Source organism: Nematostella vectensis, chromosome 2, assembly GCF_932526225.1.
Source record: "Nematostella vectensis chromosome 2, jaNemVect1.1, whole genome shotgun sequence".
NCBI classification, from domain to species: domain Eukaryota; kingdom Metazoa; phylum Cnidaria; class Anthozoa; order Actiniaria; family Edwardsiidae; genus Nematostella; species Nematostella vectensis.
The window spans coordinates 2,586,853-2,610,218 of record NC_064035.1 but is presented as its reverse complement, the minus strand read 5'-3'; the positions used below and the strand labels follow the sequence as shown (position 1 = coordinate 2,610,218).

The 23,366-nt window shown below is 41.4% G+C and overlaps 3 protein-coding genes across 5 annotated transcripts; 2 read left to right on the top strand and 1 right to left on the bottom strand.

Moving 5' to 3' along the window:
• Positions 1-2,819: 2,819 nt before the first annotated feature.
• LOC5515528 (ectonucleotide pyrophosphatase/phosphodiesterase family member 5) lies at positions 2,820-4,939 on the top strand. 2 transcript variants are annotated; one of them, XM_001635646.3, is made up of 2 exons: positions 2,820-3,170; positions 3,520-4,939. In XM_001635646.3, exon 2 carries the CDS (start codon positions 3,533-3,535, stop codon positions 4,892-4,894), a length of 1,362 nt encoding a protein of 453 aa, XP_001635696.1. In that variant the 5' UTR covers positions 2,820-3,170; positions 3,520-3,532; the 3' UTR covers positions 4,895-4,939. The 2 variants fall into 2 exon arrangements, with proteins under 2 accessions (XP_001635696.1, XP_032241092.1); XM_032385201.2 differs by having other exon boundaries at positions 3,516-4,939.
• A 3,030-nt stretch (positions 4,940-7,969) lies between these two features.
• LOC116619915 (uncharacterized protein C7orf57) lies at positions 7,970-21,228 on the top strand. Of its 2 annotated transcripts, XM_032385246.1 has the most exons (10): positions 7,970-8,236; positions 10,441-10,608; positions 11,822-11,998; positions 16,324-16,506; positions 16,906-17,019; positions 17,315-17,422; positions 18,702-18,791; positions 18,980-19,013; positions 19,207-19,388; positions 20,569-21,228. In XM_032385246.1, exons 1-10 carry the CDS (start codon positions 8,212-8,214, stop codon positions 20,571-20,573), a joined length of 1,086 nt encoding a protein of 361 aa, XP_032241137.1. In that variant the 5' UTR covers positions 7,970-8,211; the 3' UTR covers positions 20,574-21,228. The 2 variants fall into 2 exon arrangements, with proteins under 2 accessions (XP_032241137.1, XP_032241139.1); XM_032385248.2 differs by lacking the exon at positions 17,315-17,422 and having other exon boundaries at positions 7,971-8,236.
• LOC5515527 (F-box/LRR-repeat protein 2) lies at positions 12,482-14,991 on the bottom strand. Its single transcript, XM_001635587.3, has one exon. The coding sequence runs from the start codon at positions 14,384-14,386 to the stop codon at positions 13,016-13,018; it is 1,371 nt and encodes a 456-aa protein (XP_001635637.1). The 5' UTR covers positions 14,387-14,991; the 3' UTR covers positions 12,482-13,015.
• Positions 21,229-23,366: the final 2,138 nt, after the last annotated feature.

The window sequence follows — 23,366 nt, the reverse complement described above, 5'->3', positions numbered from 1 at the left end:
TAGTTGACAATTTTTATGTAGATGAAGCAAATTGAACAATTTTTATGGGGCAACTATAGTTGCAACTAAAAATTGTCAACTGAAAATCGTTAGTGTAGGTGGGCCTTTAAGCTTTATGTGCTCGAGCTGAAAGATTAGCAAGTACTGAGCACTAACTCTTTGTTTCATAATCATGGTTTCTCAAGTTTGTAAAGGGAAAAAATCAAACAAAACATCAAACAAAAGAAATTATATTTTATTTAAGGCATTGTCTGTCTAGAAAGGGAAAAGTGAAGTCTAATAATCATAACAGTCAATCTAAAATCGTTAACACGTTATGACTTTCAAATGATGTCTTGTTGAGGGGATGTGCAGTCATAGATGAGAGAGTGCAGTTAATAACCATAATCATGACAAGTGTTTATTTAGTGAGATATCGCACATCAACTTTTACACTAAAACTTTTGGTATCATCCCCTCTCTTTGAAGTTGTAATCAAAGTATCGACAAACTCAGGGGCGTGGCCAGGGGGGGCTTAGGGGGCCCGGCCTCCCCCTTTTAGCAGCCGAAAATAAAGTAAATTTATGATACATTATCTAAAATACAGGAAGAAAATGCTGTAATGATCCGAGCTTTGTAGAAGATGAAGGATAGTGTAGGATGGATAGCGGAATAACGTACTCCAAGGGTAGTGATTGAATAGTGTTTATTGATGGTCGAGCTAAAGCTTATACGTGATTACAAATGGGTGCGGTTATCTAGTATTGATTACAATGTCAATCAAATAATACAATAGGCTATTATTATTACAAATGCCTTGAAAGTCCCTTTTGGGCCCCCTCCTTTTAAAAATCCTGGCTACGCCGCTGAAACTAAATCCAAAAAGCACGTTTACAATGCAATATTTCAATATTGAAGAATGAAAGAATTTTGTTCCGTCTAACTAGAGATGTAAACATCGTTGTCCTTCCGTGTTTCAGTGGCTTGATATATCATCACAGATGATTGGATACAGTTTCCTACAGGGCAAGCGTTCTTGTGTCTCAAATGCACGTGTCTAATCTACATAAACGATCTGCCACATTCCTCTGACAAGCTAAGTTTCAAAATATTCGCAGATGACACCAATGTTTTCGCCTCTTCCAGCGATCTTATAGCACTAGAGAATTTGATGAATACGGAGCTTGCCAAGGTGGAAAACTGGTGCCACGTTAATAAGGTTTCTTTAAATATGACAAAAACAAATTACATGATAATCAAATCATCGAGAAAAAAAGATACTCCTATTAATATTCGATTTAGAAATTCAGATGGATCTGATCAATTGTTGGAACGTAAGAAGTACATTAAATACCTAGGAGTAATGATAGACGAACATCTTACATGGAAAAATCACATTTATTTTATTCGCTCCCGCATTTCCAGAAACATAGGAATAATATCTAAATTAAGGCACTATCTTTCTATCCAACAATTGAAGCAAATCTATTACAATCTGGTCTATCCACATATTTCATATGGCATATTAGCATGGGGTAGCACTTTCAAAACGAACTTGAAAAGTTTGCAAACAAAACAAAATCATTTTGTCAGATTAATTTTTTTTGCCCGCACTTATTGGAAAGACACTGCAAGTGCCAAACCATTGCTAAACTTACTAGATATTCTGACTGTAGATAATGTTTTCAAATTACATGCCCTAAAATTCATACACTCGTGGCACAAAAGTCTTCTTCCTGATATTTTTTATTACACTTTTCAATATGCCAGCAGCTTACATAGTTACAACACTAGGTACGCAGCAAATCAAAATCTATACAAACCCAAAATACGAACAAATATAGGTAAGCAATCAACTTCTTTTGTCGGTTCTGATATTTGGAGAGATCTTCCATTTTCTCTCAAGGACTCAGGCACCATTTCTTTTCCAAAACTCGCCAAACATCATCTACTGTCTGTGCAATGTCAATCTAGCCTATAAACTTTGTAAATATCGTTTTTTTCTCTAATAATTTCCATAGTAACTTGATAATAAGATTAGCTTCCTTCCTAGGGTGGGGGGGATTGGTTGAGGGGGGGGGGGGCAGTAATTTCTTCTTCTTTTTTCTCTCTCTCTTTTTTCTGCTCAAAACTGACTTTTTATGGATAAGGGAAGCTAACTCGATAACTGACTAGTTCATTTAGCTTCCCTGCTCGAACTTGTTCTCATTTATTTTACTTGTAACAAATTATAGATCTCTATCCTTTAGTATATACCTATGTAAAGAAACAGAATTATGAACAAAATAAAGATGATTTGATTTGATTTGTCTTGTTGTTGACGGTGATAAGGGGGTATGGATGACGTCTTCTGGTTGTCATTGATAAAGGGATCCCTATGCCCTCTAAAATGGACCTTTGGTCGCGTGTGGATGTCGCGTGTCATCGTGTGGGCGCGTGTGGATATCGCGTGTCATCGTGTGGTCGCGTATGGACGAGGGGAAAGGGCCAACCCACCGTGTGCGACGGGGCTGACCAATCAATTAATTGTGAGAGCCTTTTTGCCTCAACAAAACTTTGTGGATTTCTGAGAATCAATTTTTGGGTCTTCAGTTATCGGGAATCAGCATTTTCATCATTTTTTTCCCGAAATGTGTGAACTGGAAAATCTTCTAAATATGGAAGTATGTGCCCATATATTCAGGTTTGGGTGTGGTCTAGACTTGGTTAAAGAAGAGGTATAACAAACCGTGTTACACACACAAACATAGGTTAACCTTGTATTTATCTATAAAAATATCTAGCTTGATTCTTTGCCTTGTGCGTCGTTAACGATCTTTGTTTATAAGCCTGTCGCTTGATTAATTTGAGCTTAAACACTGAGTGGGTTATGATAACATGTTTCCGGTTGGTCAGTCATATGATGGGTTCGTACAATCTATCACCCGTGGTACCTGCCTTATTGTTGTTGATCACGCTTCGTGCTCCATGCGTTAACCGTTTTGGTTCACTTGTCTTGAATGTCCGAGCTCGGTGATGTGTTTCGGACGTAGAACCATCTAATGAAGCGGGATATTCGATTAACACCTACTAAAATAGCTTGGGAAAGCAATATACCAACATGAGCGGTGTTAAACGAACAATACGCTTTCTCTGAAAGACACTTCTGAAAGCGGCTGACTTGTAGAAGACTTGTTTACTATATCATTGAGGTAAGTGCATTTGACAATAGTATGGTTTAACATTATGAAGACCTCTTTGCACGATGGTTGGGTTCTCTACCTAGTTACTGGTCTAATTGAGTAGACTGCTGCGCACGTGCGAAAGTATTTTCGGTGAATATAGATGTAGTGTGAAGTGCCTGAAACTTGGCCGATGTAGGTTGTAGTTTGTTTCGTTTTTTTTTTTGTTTCTCTCTCAAAACGTATGCGATTTATATGAATGGAGGAGGGGTACGAAAGGGGGGAGGGGTAGTAGACACTGGAGCAAGGAGTTAGGGAAATGGAACCCCTTCGATGGGAATTCTGACGTCCATTTTTATTCCTAATTTGTTTTAGCTAGATCGCACAGCAAGATGGAAATAAGAGCCACAGCCCGTAAATATGAAGTCACTACATCAGTAATTCTCCTTACAGTCATCTTAATCAGTGAGGCTGTTAAAAACTCCAACACAGTGATCTTACTCAGCTTTGACGGATTTCGCTGGGACTTTGCCTCTAAAGCATACACCCCTAACCTGGACTTCATAGCTATGACAGGCGTGCGCGCTCCATACGTAGAGCCCGTGTTCCCTGTCGAGACATTTCCCAATCATTACTCCATGGTTACGGGACTCTATCCCGAAAGCCACGGGATCCTTTCGGGATGCTACATGTATGATCCTGTGATGAAAGAATCGTTTGAGAATATGAACAATAGTGATTCTCGCTGGTGGGACGGGGGTGAACCGGTATGGGTAACAAACCAGAAACAGGGACGGAGCAGTGGAGTTTGCAACTTCCCTGGGTTTGACGTGAAGATAAGAGGGCATTTCCCCACGTATTCTACCAGTAATATGGGGTTTAACAAGCCCTTTTTAACATCCACAAATATCATGACTTTTAAACAGCAGATTGATGTGGTCATGGACTGGTTGACAGGCTTGGACCCGCCTTCATTCGTGGCGATTTATTTTAACCAACCCGATATGACATCACATGGCTTTGGCCCGAATTCTGATCAAGTTATAGAGCAAATAAAACGCTGTGATAACATCACGGGTTACTTAATTATGAGGTTACTCGAGAAAAGGTTATTCAACAGTGTCAACTTAGTACTGACAGGAGATCATGGGCAAACTGATTATAACACAACCAAATTCCTCAACCTTGAGAACTATTTTAGCGCGCAGTATTACATAAAATATGGCGTCAATACGTTACATATATGGCCACGACCCAATGTTACTAAGTCCTTTGTGTACGAGAACTTCAAACGTATTGAGTACGAGACTAAGTTGTTAAGAGTATTCAAGACTGAGGAGATGCCTGAGGCGTATCATTATAAGAACAATCGCCGTGCGCCGCCTATTATCGCCATAATGGAGGAGCACTGGGTTGCTAACACTACCAAGTTCTGGGAGTACTGGAATCGCCAGCATCGGAACGAACGACTTCGTGGAGACCATAACTACAGTCCATTCATTCCTTCTATGAGGCCATTCTTCTTGGCACGAGGGCCGAACTTTAAGGAGGGGTTTGTTTCTGAACCGTTAAAGATGGTTGATATTTATCCTCTATTGTGTAATATATTGGATGTAGCCCCCGCACCAAATAATGGCTCATTTGAAAGGGTAAAAAAGATGCTTAAAGCGCCAAATCCTGTTAAGCGAACAAATAACTACATGATGCGGGCATTTTTTCGCTCGTTTTGGAAAGGAATGGTAGATATGTTATAACCATATTATGTGTATTTTTTTTTCGTAATAAAAAGTGTGAATTTGTGTGTGTTTTTAATACTGCCGTAATCCAAGAGTCTTGAGCTGAAAGAATAACAAGCGCGTTCCCAGGATTGGCCGAGGGGGTGGGGGTGGGGGGGTGCGCAGTCATTGGTATCATATGGAACAACAAATCATAGTATTTGAAATTCCTTATCTGAAATGACCCGCATTTTGGTCGCCAAGGGATGGGGGGGGGGGGGGGGGGGGGTGCGCAGTCATAGTCACTGTCATCTTAATCAGTGACTCAGCTTTAACGGATTTCGCTGGTACATTGCCTCTAAAGCATACATGCACCCCTAACATGGACTTCATAGCTATATGGCAGGCGTGCGCGCTCCATACGTAGAGCACGTGTTCCCTGTCGAGATATTTTCAAATCATTACTCCATAAGGTTACTACATTACTACAGGGGGGACTCTATCATATGGAAAAATCATAGTATTTGCAATTCCTTATTATGAAATGACCCACATTTTGGTCGCCAAGGGGGGGGGGGGAGGGGTGCGCAGTCATAGTCGCTACATGTCATCTTAATCAGTGAGGCTCTTAGGTATCATATGGAAAAATCATAGTATTTGAAATTCCTAATTATGAATTTTTTGGCGGCCGAGGCTGCGCACCCCCCTGTGTACGCGCCTGAATAATGTATCGTCCCAGGCCATATTTCGATACCAATGCAGAGTGATTGTCATAAGCTTTGTGCACTCTAATAAAGTTACCATGAAAAATACAACTCGAGATCATTTCCTCTCTGTAGCCTCATGGTGCGGAAATAGTTCCAGTTCCGGCTGCGCACAGACTAGTTCTCTGCAGCCGAAATTATTTTTTTTTAAACTGAATGTTTTTTTCTGAGACAGTGCGACCATTTAAAAATTCTTCTAGATGTTTTTTTCACGGACCGATAATTTTGTTGCTTATGTAGGATAAAACAAGACTGATAATCCAAGGTTTTTTAGTGGAGTTATCCTTTAGTAACCACTCAATATTCTTTCCAAACAAACAGGAAAACAATGCCTATGCCTTTAAAGATAAAACGTCTTCCCAACTTCGTGATTTAGGCACTTTTTCATATCAAATCAATGCGATACAAATTGAGCGTATCCGCTAATTCGGGTGAAAAGGGGGAATGGTCCAGAATAATAGGCAATACATGTTTTTAAGAAAACTAGTTTTCAAAAGTGTCAACTTTTAGATTTTTCTTATTTATGGAATTGTAGGGCTCTACTCGGTGTAGGAACCTGTGTATTGTGCATGAGTTGCGTCACGAAGCTTCTTTTGTTTTGTTGTTCGAATCATAGAATGAGTCATGATAAAAACAGAGCACAAAGATGGGCACCGGAAGCTTTTCACCGTCTGACTGTTTCGAAATGATTTTAGTGCAAGTCTCATTTTCTTATGTCAAGACATTTGGATGCTAATTTACACAACATCTCCCTTTTTAAGACTATTTTTGTCAAACTTTGAAATCAATGATTCACTCATCCCTGTTTCAGAACTGATTTTATTTCATTTTTATTGCAAGTCATCACCTGGAAATCATGATAGATTACACCTAATAAAATATTCTTGAGCGGGACGCTTTCCGTTGAGATCTCACAGCACGTTAGCCATTCGTCATACTTTTCAACTGTCACTCTATCCCTCGTCACACGCGATGTCCCCTGTAAGAGCACCTATTCAGGTAAACACCACAAGACGAATCATTTCTCATTGACAAAAAATAATTTGTAGCCAAACCCAAAATAAGGGTCTTTCCTTAAGTTCGTTTCGGCGTTTCGGTTGAATGTTGCGTGACATGGCTATTGTTGTCGGGTTGCGTGTGGATGACCGTGGGATAGAATTAGCATGATCTGCCCTGCTGGAAGCCTGGGTTTGGTGGTAGAGCTGATAAAAGGCTATTGGTGGCAGCGGCGGGGAGCTCGCCTTCGAGAGCAGAAGAAACGCAACGATATAGATAATGTCCTTCCATGAGTGTTTACCCTGCTGAGCCACAAGCATAAAGAAAACCAGGATAATGAGAAGACCAGGGAAAGAAAGAAATGAAAGAGAATAAAGAATTCACAAATTAAACGTTTAATTTATTTATTTTCTTCTATATCTTGAATTCTAGGGTCACGTGCTTTTGTATAATCCTACACTAGCATTTCTTTACAGCGTATTGCGCCTTGGATTTCCGGGTTTAGTATACTTGAGTATCTAGCAACTCTCTGCATCGCTACGACTGAATCCATATGGAAATCAAAGGTAATCAGGCTTCCGGTACGTGAAAGCTTTTTGTTCCTGGTATCTTAAGTATTTTTTGCCAAAAACAAATCAGTTGAAAACTTGTTCTTGTTTGCCGCCTTTTCGTGCTTTAGCAAATTGCCATCCCGTGTCAGGAAGTTCAAAGAGACACGAGCACACCGCTTAGACTGATACAAAAAAATTGTTTTCACAAACAATATTTTTTGTCTTGATTTCTACCGCCTTTATTTGACTTGGTTTACATATGGTTGCGCTACTCTAGCTGCATGCTGTGGCTATGCAAGGAGCGGTCACCCCCTTGGCGAAGGATTTGGGCCAATCTTATTGCCCTCATCACGCGACAAATGTTATGCAGGGATAAGTCAAGACTTCAACTTTTCTTATAGCCTACAAGCGCCCCTTCGTTTTAAATAGTTGCATTTGTTATTTCTAGGACAAGGAAGGGTCCACGATTCCCCTGTTTAACATAGAGCAGTCACTGCGCTATTATATAAATAGAACGCCATACTTGTCATGTGCTTACCCTGGCAATGGTCCAATCGCGCTTCTGAAATCAACAATGTATAAAAAAATTGCTAGGCAATATATAGTTTCTAGTTTTCCTAATGAACCAGTTAACGAGTTTTTTTTTTCTCGTAAATTTTCAGTTGTCAAGGATTTTTCTATAACTATATTTCAGTCACCCGCTGCTTCGTTTTCGTTCTTATTGACAGGTTGTTATTATTTACGATATAAAACTGATTCTTCTCGAAGTAACGCATGCTTTTTTTTAGTTTATTCTATCTATTTATGTCAATACTCTAAGTCGATGTTTGGGATACTCCAATATTTGTATCGCTAGATATTCCGCAATATTTTGTGGCCTGAGTACAGTCGGCCTAGTCCTTCTCGTTCGCACTAACAATTGTTCAGTTCCGCTTTCTTGTGAGCGGACGGAAAGTTGAATCGCGCCATCAAAGAGGGAAGGCGACCGACCGGCTTATCCATATCGGGCTGTCAGATTTGGTAACCTAAAACTTAATCGTTGCTGATGGCTGGCAAAACCAAGTCGGGAGGTAAGAGCGGAGAGAGTTTTAGATTTAGTTGCTCTCGATTGCTTGTTGTGTTGGTCAGGGCACAGCCACCGGGGAGTCTATTTCAGGCTTTCGCGCTTCAGTTAAGAATCATCTTAACTTTACTATACTATGTGAGGAATGGAAACTATGAAACTAGCTACACACTAAGCAGGATTAATCCCGTGGTATATATTCCTTCTTCTTTACAACGCGGTTATTCGGTGACACTCGAACATTTTAAATGTTTGTCTGTTTTCAATTCGCCAAATGTTTCAATAATTTTATTCATCATCTGAAGCAAAAACACATAATTACGAAAGCGCTGTTCTGTTTGAAGCCAGCTATATATATTGACGGTGTTTAGCGGGTTAATTATGATGCTATTATCTATGAAAGTGTAGAAAACTATAGTAATATTGGACAAGGTTTTGCGGGTTTAAGCACTTGAAGTTCTTCGACACTGTTGTCGCTAGCACACAAAGGCCACTATCTCGTCTTATTGTTTTTCATTTCATGGTTTAAATTTTGATGAAGGGCTCAATTACAAAAGCCCATCCTATACCAACACCGCTACGGTTTACTTCTCTTAAAATGTTGTGATTTGCTTTGCATGAACGCCTAGATCAGAGAAAAGTTTGATTTTATTCTAAGCGGAAATGTTCGACAGTGGATCTCCCTACCGAGGCAGCCGGAACCGATTTTTTAAAAGTAGAACTGTTAAAATTTAGGGATATTTTGCCCAGTTGCAAACTGTTCCTAGAGGTGTTTTAGCCTTTTTTTCTTTTCACAGCGTGAGTCAGATGCAGTAACTACGAAAAGGGAATTTGCATTTTGTGCTTTTGTTAGTTCTAAGACCACGTTTCCACAAAACCTGCCGTACATTGAAGGCGTTTTTTCTGACACCTGTTTTGCTCTGAGACTTTTAGATACCACAGGTTCAACCGTAAGTTACGGAAAAGGATTGTTATATTGTCTTGTCCTTATATTCACACTCCTTTAATTTGCGTATTTTGGTTCTATTATTAGATGTGATGCTTGATAATGTTTTTGTAACATTTCATTACAAGAATTTCACATTTGGAATAGAAATATTAATTTTATTCATCGTAAATCCAGTTGGCATTGTGTAGTTGATGTGAGTCTTTCCCAGAGAGCTTCTTTTGAGGGTATTTAAAAGCAATTGAACGTAATTAACGTATTAAAAACAATGAAAATATAGAATGATTTGTGCATGAGCGATCTCTATACTATGGATGAAACCATTTTCGAATAACGTCTGAAATGCCATAGCTAAAGCTCGTTAAAAAAAAATTAACAAGAGTTTCTAGGTTTCTATTTCTTTGCTAAAAAATGGTTGCTTATCATTTCAGGTATCATTTTGTTTATAACTCCCGCTGCGAAATAGGCGTTGGAAGTGATTTTATCTTATCGTGAATCGTGGAGCTCCCTGTATTGTATCTAAAAGACTTACACTGAAGTCATTTGCCTTTGTCTCGCCAATTGATTTCGATTAAGTATGATTTGTGGTTTTCGGGTTTCATCAGGCGTATTACGTATACGCACACTTCCCTTTTGGAACTTATTCTAATTCAATTCAGCTTCTTCCGAAAATCCCGAATGATTTTCTGAGTAAAATAAAAGCAGGCAAGATGCGAGGATTAGAATGTTAGTGTCATTGCTTTATTATGTTGTGTTTTGAACGCAATTTCCATCTAATCTGTATTTAGATTTAATATCCCCAAAGGCTTAAGTAGACTTTTCATAATTGATGTTTATTTTTCTTCCTGTGTTAAAGCTGGCAGACGTTTTTGACACGCATGGTATTTTTTAACTAGTCATAACTTTTCCTTTTAGTCTGGAAATCGAGACTAAACAATGTTATAACTAAGAAATGTTTCCATTTACCAAGAATCTGGTTCGCCGCAAAATAGAATAGTGTAACCATGGAAATAAATTGAAGAAATATTGCTTGTCGAACGAACGCAATCATCATACACTACTTTCTCTTCAGATCTAGAGAATTTATTCTAGTCCTTTTCATCCAAATGTTTTAAAAGCCTCCTATCTTTTTAAGACACAGCAATTCAAAAGTTTAGCATCGCTAAAGGGCGGTAATCGATATTCTATTTTCTTTGTCATTAGGAATCCCTTAGAAAATAAGCTCGTAATTTACTTGTCAGGTGACATTGCTATTTTTAATCTAGAGTGGCTACAGCCCGTGGGGCCGTTGAAGCTTACGACCACACCCAGGCTGAGTAACATCCTGTCGCAGGACCCATCCGACTCACCGCCCGTCCCCGATACCCCGAGATCAAGGATTCGAGACAACGATACGGACTTTGTCAAGATAGCAAAAGGCGGAGGACACAAAGGTATTGGCAGAAGAGCACACACCTCGCACGCATGTCAGCCTGCTCAGCTTGCATCCATGACCAAACAAGAGAAAAAAACGGACTATTTGAGATCTTGTGATGTACTGTCTGACTTTTTGTATCTACCAGATAATATAATACCTGACCACTGACGCTTTAAGAGATAAGACAAACTTTGTAAAACCTGACGATTTTTTTTTTATAACTTACGGACTGTGAAACATTACGCACTTTGAAATAATTTACGCACTCTGGAATAACTTAAACACTTTAGAATAACTTATGCACTATAGAATAACTTACGCACTCCGGAATAACTTAAACACTTTAGAATAACTTACGCACTATAGAATAACTTACGCACTATGGAATAACTTACGCACTCCGGAATAACTTAAACACTTTAGAATAACTTACGCACTATAGAATAACTTACGCACTCCGGAATAACTTAAACACTTTAGAATAACTTACGCACTATAGAATAACTTACGCACTCCGGAATAACTTAAACACTTTAGAATAACTTACGCACTCCGGAATAACTTACACACTTTAGAATAACTTACGCACTATGGAATAACTTACACACTTTAGAATAACTTATGCACTATAGAATAACTTACGCACTCCGGAATAACTTAAACACTTTAGAATAACTTACGCACTATAGAATAACTTACGCACTATGGAATAACTTACGCACTCCGGAATAACTTAAACACTTTAGAATAACTTACGCACTATAGAATAACTTACGCACTCCGGAATAACTTAAACACTTTAGAATAACTTACGCACTATAGAATAACTTACGCACTCCGGAATAACTTAAACACTTTAGAATAACTTACGCACTCCGGAATAACTTACACACTTTAGAATAACTTACGCACTATGGAATAACTTACACACTTTAGAATAACTTACGCACTATAGAATAACTTACGCACTCCGGAATAACTTAAACACTTTAGAATAACTTACGCACTATAGAATAACTTACGCACTCCGGAATAACTTAAACACTTTAGAATAACTTACGCACTATAGAATAACTTACACACTTTCGAATAACTTACGCACTATAGAACTATAGAATAACTTACGCACTTTAGAATAACTTACGCACTCCGGAATAACTTAAACACTTTAGAATAACTTACGCACTTATGAACTCTTATCACTTATCAACTCTTCCTGTAACGCTTAGATCTTCTCGCTATAACCGATCACAAGCCCACTGCGACACCCAAACAATACAAGAAGAATGGGGGAGATTGGTACACCACAGAGAATAACAACAACGACCTACCGCAGACACCGCGCTCCAAAGTCAAACAGTCAGACACTGCCTTCCTGAAGACAGCAAAGGAGGGCGGTCACAAAGGTGAGTCATAGGACATGGGGCATGTGGCTTTGCGGGGGGAGGGGGGGGGCGGGTAGCTTAAATAAGTCATGAGACAATAACGCCCCCCATTCTCGTTCTTATGTCTTTTTCTTTTGCGCACATTGTTGTGTACCGCTTGAAACCCAAATACCACAAATTCTTAAGCGCTATTTATAAGAACGCAGGGAATAACCTAGGTTTTTATGCACGTGATTTTGAACTGTTCAACAAATTTGTTTTCGGTTGCATATGAACCGCTTGAAACCCGTTGGTTTAAAAATCGTTGATATATAAATCGAGGGCTGGCGCCTCCCTTGCCCCTCACCTTCTGCCGCCCCCGAGACAGGTAGGATCGCACTTGAATATGTCTACATGTTTGGTGTTAAATGAATAGAAGAGGAGACCTCTTCTTCAAACAGGTAGGATCGAACTTGAATATGTCTACATGATTGGTGTTAAATGAATAGGAGAGGAGACCTCTTCTTCCAAGTAATTTCTAACCATTTATATTTTAATAAGATAATTGAAAGGATCTTGCCACCAATAGTTGTTGTGCGACCGACAAGAAACTAAATTGGTTAACTCGTTGGGAGGGACCCAAAGTCGATTTTCTTAGGGTTCAAACAATGCAGAAATGTTTACAGAAAGTGCCGTAAAATGCCAGAAATTAAGATGGCAGAGGTAAATTGAATTTTACCCTGTCATTATTATAGAAATAAAATTCTCTAGTTTTGTTACCTAAAACTAGGCGCTTAGAAAGTAAATTTGTGTTGTAAATCTGACCACCACTATAATTCAATTAAAACCTTCTGCAAATGTGGATAATAAATCCATTCATTCATTCATTCATTCATTCATTTATTTACATAGCCCCGCCCCCAAGTTTGATTGACTACTCGCTATTTCCAAACAAAATTTTGCGCCTTTTTCTGCTTCTCTCACTCTTTGCCTATTTTCTGCTTCTCTCGCTATTTCCCGCAGTAACTTGACAAGTCTCCCGTCAATGCGCGTTTTCGATCAGAGTGGCGTCTCGAGTGCATACTTGGACAACGCGAACTGAGTAGCCGAGAACGACCCCCTGCTCCCGGTCCTGCGACGGGGTGTATACGCGTCGTTATTTTCGTCCATCCTGGTATCACTCAAGCTAGCTTTTCTCCCGTAGGGCATACTGGAGTCGAACTCGCTGGAAAATACTCGCACTCCCGCGCAATTGGTCGCGTCTACTGCGCTCAATTTAGGATATTTCCTTACAAAAGCGCGGAGCCCAAAGTCTGTGATTGAATCGCACATGCTGAAGTTTATTGCGTTAAGATTGGTGCAAATGCCATAATTGAGGTGGTTAGCGAGTTGAATCAAGTTTTTGTCTGTTAAGGATCTACCATCTCCTACTCGGCAAAGCCCTAGGTATTCTAGGTTGACCATTTGGGCGACCTTAGGAAAAAGTGTCGAGAGACCATCACTTGAGATGAAATGACACCAACCAAGCTCTAAATATCTTAATCCAGCTTGTTCCCAGGGGACCTTTGCTATGCAGGCATCATCGATGCTTGTCCCATCCAGGATAAGGGTCTCCAGACTTTGTAGGTTGGGAATAAGAACCTCTAGTGCTTCGCCCTGTATATTTTGACACTTGCGTAAGTTGAGAACTCGAAGTCGCTCAGAGGTCGAGAGGGCCGCCAGTACTGCGTCGGTGGCCAACTTGCAGTGGCTCATGTCGAGCTTCTCAATACTGCGCAAGTCACGCAAAACATCAGATAAATTTGAGCCATCGCATTTTAGCGCGAGAATAAATCCGTCGCAGATTCCAAGCCACTTTATGTCTTGCAAGCAGCGCGTAATGGCTTTGTAGATCTGCAGACTTCCATGAGAATAGCGCATATCTAGGAATTTTAAATGCTTGGGAAATAGCACTTCCTTTTCCTTCCCTTGCGTCTGAAAGTTGACTGATTTTACGACAAGCTTGCGTAGTTCTGGGCAGTTATTCGCTAGAGTCCCTAGTATACTATCAGTCAACATGAAGCCACTAAGGTCTAGCGCCACTACATTGGAAACCAGGTATTTCTCCGTGACTTCAGTGATGCGCTCCCCCTGCATCAGCGTCTTACAGTAACCTTTCAGGTCTACATTTCTCCACAGGCTCCGATCAAAGGATAGCTCGTGCCAACGCTTGCAAACTTCAGCGGCCTTTAGAAGGTCCGCACGCGAAAGATACGAGAATATCTTTAGAATTACCGGGTTATCTAACTCGGAAATCCTGGTACCGACGCAATTTGGAAGTGACTTGTTAGCGCTAGGTTCATCAGTTTGCTCTTCATTGAACGACAGCGCTCGAGAGATGGTATAAATGATCGCATCAGATATTTTTCGCTTCAGCTCATCATGACCCATGTTGGATGAGAGAGAAAAATAGAGCTGTGACGTTTACAGTGTGGCGGTCACCGAACAAGTGATCAAACCTGTAATGGCACATAATAACATTGATCTGCTAGTATGTGAACCCCCGGGGTGATGCGTGATTATCATGTTCTGTTCACGTGGACTGGATGGACTGAGTCTGGGTAAACCCCGACTCGAGGCTAAGGGCCGAGACTCGAGATTAGAAGAGTTTTACTTTTTCTCGCTAATAAATAATAATTTTACTACAAAACATGGCATAGCTACAGCAGTATTATTACAATTGGTCTCCTATTTCTTGCGAGAAGACTTCCGGTATCCCACGGTTCTCGTGACAGACTTCACAAATAGAAGATTCTACAACAAGCTCCGTATGAGCTAGCTTCCAGAAACCACAACGAAACTCAGCAAATATATTTCAATGCATGCCCAGCGATCGAAACGCCAAACCTTGTTGTTTGTCGCTTTCAATGAGGAATCGCAATCTCTGTCGAGTGCCCTCGCCCTAATATTAGAATAAGGAGATGATCAGGAGCAGTGCCCCCTTATTACATTTCTTGGAGCTAGTTGATACGGAGGTTGTTGCATAATACTCCTATTTGTTACATTTGTAAAGTCTCACGGAAACCGCGGTAGTCATCTCGCAAGGAATACGACCCCGATCGCCAGTGACACGATACCTGATAATCAAGGCGAACACGATACATGACTATTTCCGGTTCATGCTCACCTTGGCCCTTGGGAACTAATCCCATGACTGGATTAAAAGATCTTCACGTTCGCTTGCTAGGAGCGACAAAACCAGCTGTCATTAGGATTCCAAGGTGGATTTTTACAAAATCTTTTGAACAATGTCTGTGTGTAGCGCCTTCTAGCATTGAGAGCAACATTGAGGCGGCGCCTCAGTTACTAGGGCTAACTCGTCACGCTACGCGGCGCCTCAGTTTCTAGGGCTAACTCGTCACGCTAGGTGGCGCCTCAGTTACTAAGGCTAACTCGTCACGCTAGACGGCGCCTCAGTTACTAGGGCTTGCTCGCTACGCGGCGCTTCAGTTACTAGGGCTAGCTCGTCACGCTAGGCGGCGCCTCAGTTACAAGATCTAACTCGTCACGCTACGCGGCGCCTCAGTTACTAAGGCTAAATCGTCACGCTAGGCGGCGCTTCAGTAACTAGGGCTAACTCGTCACACTAGGCGGCGCCTCAGTTACAAGATCTAACTCGTCACGCTAGGAGTTGCTTCAGTTACTTGGGCTAACTCGTCACGCTACGCGGCGCCTCAGTTACTAGGGCTAACTCGTCACGCTAGGCGGCGCCTCAGTTACAAGATCTAACTCGTCACGCTAGGCGGCGCCTCAGTTACAAGATCTAACTCGTCACGCTAGGCGGCGCCTCAGTTACTAGGGCTAACTCGTCACGCTAGGCGGCGCCTCAGTTATTAGGGCTAGCTTGCTACGCGGCGCTTCAGTTACTAGGGCTAACTCGTCACGCTACGCGGCGCTTCAGTTACTAGGGCCAACTCGTCACGCTAGGCGGCGCTTCAGTTACTAGGGCTAACTCGTCACGCTACGCGGCGCTTCAGTTACTAGGGCCAACTCGTCACGCTAGGCGGTGCTTCAGTTACTTGGGCTAACTCGTCACGCTAGGCGGTGCTTAGTGCTCAAGCGTCGCCGTGTCCAGAACGGCTGCGAAGGGGACTAGGAGGGGGCCTGCGCGATTAAAAAAAGAAGCAATCAAGAACCAACAACAATAAAATGGCGATGTATTATCGTCACGCTCAGACATCCAGCCGTCCACGCGATCCTCGCGCGTGGACGTTTGTGAATGTATGTTTACACCCGTTTAGAGTATCAATGACGGATTACTCCTCGAATAATATAGACGGCTCGTTCATCACAAAAATAACCCTCTTTTATTTTATTTTTTTTCTCAGATTTACTCGCCATAGAGGAGCATAAGCCGACACCTCGACCGGTAAAAGTGAAAAAGAACGGTGGGGACTGGTACCAGCACGAGAGCTTGAACTCCAGTCCCCGGCCTGTACAGACGCCAAGGTCACGTGCCAAACAGACAGACACGGGCTACATCAAGACCGCAAAGGACGGCGGGCACAAAGGTACGAGCTCGTGCGACGCCTGTATATCTTAGTCCAGTCAATCTACGAAAATTTATAGCTGAACCCAAAAGTAATTGCAATACAAACAATTTTATTGTTAAATGATAAGAAAAGACATTCTAAACAACATTCCAAAAGTTCTGTTGGGGAAACATCACTAAATTTGACAGCAAACAATTTCTTTTGTCGGCCATCGTGTATTATTTTCTTATTCATGAGCGCATTGGCAGAGCGATCTCGTCAAGAGTACGTTTGCGGAGGGTTAGTGCGCCATGAATAACAATAGAACACAAAATTGCTGACAAAAGAAATTGTTCATTGTTGAATTTCGAGATGTCCCCCAAGAAAGCTTGGATAACTTTTGGGAAGTTAATGTTTCCACAATTTTTTATGTTGTAGATTTATTAGCAATCAAAGAGCACAAGCCGTCTACTGCTGCTGTCGAAGTGGCGAAGCAGACGGGCAAATGGTTCAATGATGATACCGTAGATAATAAGGACACCTATAAGAGAGGTAAGCAACACACTGAATAACGCGACGAGGTAAAAACAAGCGATGACAATACGTGTCCGTCCCTCCGTCCGTTCCTTTGTTATTTGATGTCTGTCCAAGCGTCTTCCCGTCCTGTGTTTGAAAGCAGACTGATTTATTTATGCAACAATCTATCACTTTAACGATCTTTAGAGAGGCGACAACGACGTTAATTGCTAATTAATGTTAATACCATAAACGTGTACTAACGTGTGTGTAGAGAATAAATGGAATAAAATCATAACACCGTACAACATAATTGTAATTCTAACTCCAGAAAACTCGACACCAGCGAGTGCCCGTGTGCACAGAAACTATAACAGACTGCAAATAAAAAACGGAGACACGGACTTCATCAAGACGGCCAAGCGAGGAGGCCATTCGGGTAATGGTGTATTGCATAAAATGTGAAAACCCTAAGCATGATAACCATACACGGTTCACCGATGGCCGATGGTAGATGCTTAATTATACGTATTAAATGTTCTTCGTATAGGATGCAGGAAGGGGAGGGCGTAGCAAAATGGTAGACCTTGATGGACACGTTATTCACTCGAGATGAGATAAACGTTACGGCGCAATCTGTGAAACCACATGAACACCAACAATATGTGTGGCTTGTTTACTGTCTTCTGACGAATCACAAGCGAGAATTCAGGCGCTGAGGCTTGTCGAGGCACGTTCCTGAATCGCAAGTCTCGCATGTGATTGGTCAAAGCAGCATTCTATTCATAGTTCCCCTGTTCCACGGTTTCGCTTTCCCACTATCCTGGTTGACGCTCGGTGGTCTCGGCTGTTCCTCTATGGTGATGTCTCGATGCTGAGTGGTCTCGGCTGTTCCTCCATGGTGATGTCTTGACGCTGGGTGGTCTCGGCTGTTCCTCCATGGTGATGTCTTGACGCTCGGTGGTCTCGGCTGTTCCTCCATGGTGATGTCTTGATTCTGGGTGGTCTCGGCTGTTCCCCCATGGTGATGTCTTGACGCTCGGTGGTCTCGGCTGTTCCTCCATGGTGATGTCTTGACGCTCGGTGGTCTCGGCTGTTCCTCCATGGTGATGTCTCGATGCTGGGTGGTCTCGGCTGTTCCTCCATGGTGATGTCTTGACGCTGGGTGGTCTCGGCTGTTCCTCCATGGTGATGTCTTGACGCTAGGTGGTCTCGGCTGTTCCTCCATGGTGATGTCTCGATGCTGGTTGGTCTCGGCTGTTCCTCCATGGTGATGTCTTAACGCTGGGTGGTCTCGGCTGTTCCTCTATGGTGATGTCTTGACGCTCGGTGGTCTCGGCTGTTCCCCCATGGTGATGTCTTGACGCTGGTTGGTCTCGGCTGTTCCTCCATGGTGATGTCTTGACGCTGGTTGGTCTCGGCTGTTCCTCCATGGTGAAGTCTTGACGCTGGGTGGTCTCGGATGTTGCCCTAGGTCTATCGTGCACGAGTTGCGGCACAAAGCTTCTCTTGTCTGATAATGATGAAAACAGAGCTGAATATAAAGGTGTCGTTTTGGAATGGTATTTACACCGGGGTAAAGCCGTGCTTTCTGTTTATTCTGTGAAGTATTTGCTATATACTGCTGCAATGTCAGGATTCCCCGTCCCCTCCGAACAGCTTTTTTGTTGTTGTCACTGTAAACATATCGATGAGTCACGTGATATTTCTAAATGTAGACCTCCTAAAGATGCCGGAGTCACCGCGCAATTCCACTCCTGTGCGATACCAGCGGAAATGCGACTGGTTCTACTTAGAGGAAAACAAAAGTAAGTTAACGTTGGCAGCCGTTTATGTGAGCCCGCTGTACTTGGCTAGGATGGAGAGAAGGAGAAGGATGGAGTCTAAGGGGGAGGAGAGTTGAGGATAAAACTATACTGTGAGGGGAGGGGGGGGTGGTAAGACCGTACTGTGTCGGAAGAGGATGTCTTTACGATGTTTTTTTTTTCACTTCTAGACACCCAGCCCCAAAGACCAAGAACGGCATCTAGGTAAGAATAACTCACAGGAATCATGATTTCTGCTGTGGTTAGTTGTCATGGTTCTGGTAATGAAGCTTCTGAGAGTCTGGGTTTCCCTTCAGAGTTCTAGTTGGCGGGGTTCTACTTTATTTGCACTATAATACATTACAAAAAAAATGAATTTATCACACATTAACTTCCCCCCTCCCCCTTCTGTTTCCAGGTCGAGGACAATGGAGAGTTCTGTGCTTTCACCGCGTATGGAAGAGCTTGCTCGACCCAGAACCGCCTATCGCGCAACCAACCCCATCTGGGTGGGTGGATCGGGACCCGAAGTACGGCCATCTCCCGCGAGAAGACGTCTGACTATGGACAGCGGTCTACCCCCTTACGCTCTACATACTGGTACGTATACGAGCCGTTACAAATAAGCCTCTCTTTTTTTCACTCCTTTTCTGCTGGCAATAAACCTCTTTTTTCACTCCTTTTACGCTAGTAATAAACTTCATTTTGTAACTCCTTTTCCGCTGGTAGTAAACCTCTTTTTTCACTCCTTTTCCGCTGTTAATAAAACTCTTTTTTCACTTCTATTCCGCTGTTAATAAACCTCTTTTTTCACCCATTTTACGCTGGTAATAAACCTCTTTTTTCACTCCTTTTACGCTGGTAATAAACCTCTTTTTTCACTCCTTTTACGCTGGTAATAAATCTCTTTTTTCTCTTCTTTTCCGCTGGTAATAAACCTATTTTTTCCCTTCTTTTCCGCTGGTAATAAACCTCTTTTTTCACTCCTTTCCCCCTCTGACTGCGCTGATAAAAATACTTTTTTTCACTTCTTTCCGCTGGTAATAAACATCTTTTTTCACTCCTTTTCCGCCGCTAATAAACCTCTTTTTTCACTCCTTTCCCCGTCTGACGGCGCTAAAAACAAAAAAAAACCTTTTTTCACTCCTTTCCGCTGGTAGTAAACCTCTTTTTTCACTCCTTTTCCGCTGTTAATAAACCTCTTTTTTTTCACTTCTTTTCCGCTGTTAATAAACCTCTTTTTTCACCTATTTTCAGCTGGTAATAAACCTTTTTTTTTTTCACTCCTTTTACGCTGGTAATAAACCTCTTTTTTCACTCCTTTTCCGCTGGTAATAAACCTCTTTTTTCGCTCCTTTCCCCCTCTGATAAAAAAACTTTTTTTCACTTCTTTCCGCTGGTGATAAACCTCTTTTTTCACTTTCTTCCGTATTGGTATTAATTTGACTAAACCCCTTCTACGATCAAATGTTTGTTAAATGACGGAAATATTCGACTCCTTAGTCACGGGAACAAGTATACTTTGTCTGAGAATTCATCTAAAACAATGTTAGGTTCGGGCTCCTTAGTCACGGGAACAAGTATACTTTGTCTGAGAATTCATCTAAAACAATGTTAGGTTAGGGCTCGGGCTTGTCGGCTTGTCGCGGACAATCAAGAGGCTACGGTTACACAGCGCCATTCAATGTTTCGAGATTTGAAAACAGCGCTAGGGTTTCAGACATATAAAAATAAATAGAAATATATTTATTGGTGTTTGTTGTTGTTGTTGTCGTTTCAGCATGACCAGACAGGATTAAAGCAGGAAATTATTTTAAAATCTTTTTAGAAGCTGGTTTTTAATTTTGATTCTAATTAGGTTTTACTCGTAAAGCGACCTCTATAAAAACTGTGATTAAGATAGACAGTGAACGCTAGTCTGAGAGTTCGCGACTTAAATGGGTTAATGTTGAGTGGGAAATTTTAAATAGAAATCAGAAATGATATGAACCTGTAACTAAATTAAAGAGTTTAATGAAAATTTGAACGATGTTTCCTGGCGTGATTTGGAGTAGTTCGTGCATTGTTTTGATGAAGAAACATTTTAAAATAGCGTTCTTGTATTAACTATAGCTATAGGATAATTTGTCTGACGTTCTTGTTTTATGAAAGCTAGTATATAAATGTATAAAGTAAAGTGGTACTCTTTATGAAGCCCAGTAAACTGGTCTGTGTCACATTTCACCCACAAAGCTTGTATCCTAGATCGTCACGTAATATTCAAGCACGCCAGGAACTCTGGGTATTCCTATCACGCACAGGCAAACAAATCAATGATATTTAGAAATGTTCTGTCCTAGAAGCAAAAAAAATATTTTGCAATGTCAACTTTTCAAATTGTTCAATTTACTGTAGATAGAATATTCGAAATTATGCTGCTAATAAATTTTATGAAAACTGCTGTTTTTTCCTGTTGTTTGTTTCCGATTCCTTTCCGACTCATCATGCCGGTAATAAGGCCCAGTTCATACGTCGCGCTCCTGCCGTGCCAAATCTAATCGTCTATTTGTATCGACACAAATACATTAGGTTCGACGTTGATTCGCGCTGTGAGTGGTAAAATTGCACAAAATGGAGAAAAAAAATGTTATTTGGTTCGGCACATCAGAAGCTCGACGTTTGAATCGGTCGTGCTTTTGCCGTGCAGCACGGCTACTGCAGCCGCGCTTAAGCCTAGTCCCCACTAGTGTTGTTAGAGTCGTAAGAGTCATAAGCATCGGGCGTTATGTTTCTTATGACTCAAGCGGGGACGCGAAGTCATTAGGCACTTCACGCTCATCATCAGCACGATCGTAGGAGATTCGAGGTCAAATTTTTTTTGATCGAGCTAACATTGATTAGGATTGTTATGATCGCCATGTCATAAGTAACAGCCAATCAAATTCTAGTGCCAGGTTGTTACTATGCTGGTGCAAGGAGTCAAAATGGCGGCCACAGATTGAGTTGTAGTGGAGACGACGCTTGATGAAAATTAAAGGATTGCTCAAGCCGCACAGAATTACCCAGAGTGCTTTACGACAGAATTACCCAGAGTGCTTTATGACAGAATTACCCAGAGTGCTTTATGACAAAAACTTGAAGGAGTTTAAGGAAACGCGTATTAAGGAATCTTCGTCTCATCGGTTTAGGCGCCTGTTTCGCGTACTAAAACAGAAGTTCAAGGAATAGCAATAGTTGTACTTTGTGGATAGCGTGAATCCTATCCTCGAGGGTAAAACGGGAGAAACTGGCAAACGAAGATGCGAAGACTGCGACTCTTTATATCTTCATTTTCGCGGGAATGTTCAGGCCTGTACCTGAACTCCAGAAAATCCACTCAGTCGGCAATAGATGTGCTACTTGTAGGCAAAACAATGCATAACCAGATAAAAAAAGGCATTCTAGATCACTCTGGTATATCATTATATATATGTCAAACCTTTTTAGTACAAAAATCCGAAAAAGAAAACCGTAATGGCATAAAAAAATTCGTTTCTTTTATTCATTTCTGGGTGGTCAGATTTTTATCGGGAAACTCCACCCCTCCACTCTCCCTCCCCCTCGGAAAATTAGGTCTGCTTTTTCGAATGTTGCACCCCCACAAGAAAAATCCTGGGTACGGGCCTGATGTTAAAGTGATCGGCTTAGGGAGTGTTTATTATTTATGGCCGGGGGAGGGTCGGTATTCGGCGCCACTCCACTTGAATTTTATGTACAACCCTCCCTTTTGTCAACATTAAAACTTTGTTGACCCCCCGGGAGAAACCAAACTTGTTTGACCCAACCCCCTACTTCATTCTCTTTAAAATTCCATAATATATAGATACATATAAACAAATCCTGCAATGAAAAACAACCAAGAAATAATTTTTGTAATAAAACACTTTATTGTAAAAAAAAACCCAAATGTGGCCTTGTGGCGTTTTGAAACACTAAAGAGTTTGTATCTATACCTATATCTATCTTAGCATTCCATATTACTAGTCCATATCACGCAGGACAATTTTATATTTTACTGCACGGGACTGTCCTAATAAAAGATAAAATCGTCCTGTGCTCTTGGTCTGATAGATCTCCCAGATCTGGTACTTGGGGGGGGGGATGTCCAAAGCAGGAATGCTCTCGCTGTCAGTGTTGTTTATTGATCCTATAGGTCAACTTCTCAAATCAACTACTACCGAGTAATAAACATTGTTGAATTTGTCATTTGAGGGAAAGCGTTCACGGCTGAAGAGCAGTAAATTAAAACTAAATATTTTATTGGCAACGCTAGGAAACAGCTTTTTGTTGCATATTGATTACTCATTTCAATAATAATAAATAAAAAAGTTTTCTATGGGTATCCGGTATCCACAGGATATTTTTTTATATTTATATTTTGTCGGGGGTACCCTGGGTACCAGAGGCTAACGAGCTTGGCGGTTATAACCATTTAAGCCAAGCGAAAGAGCCCTTTCGCTTGGCTCAAATCGTATTTCGGGGGCTACTCGTTCCGTGACTAGTGCTATAGAAAAATCTGATGACAATGCGAGTGATATCGAGTGGAATTCTTGTATACAT

Excerpts from the sequence above, each read along its gene's own strand:
- LOC5515527 (XM_001635587.3), bottom strand. The coding sequence starts at position 14,386 with ATGGGTCATGATGAGCTGAAGCGAAAAATATCTGATGCGATCATTTAT.
- LOC116619915 (XM_032385246.1), top strand. The coding sequence starts at position 8,212 with ATGGCTGGCAAAACCAAGTCGGGAG. Across the intron at positions 17,020-17,314 it reads TAAGGACACCTATAAGAGAG|AAAACTCGACACCAGCGAGT; the intron begins GTAAGCAACACA and ends TTCTAACTCCAG. Across the intron at positions 19,014-19,206 it reads AGACCAAGAACGGCATCTAG|GTCGAGGACAATGGAGAGTT; the intron begins GTAAGAATAACT and ends TTCTGTTTCCAG.
- LOC5515528 (XM_001635646.3), top strand. The coding sequence starts at position 3,533 with ATGGAAATAAGAGCCACAGCCCGTAAATATGAAGTCACTACATCAGTA.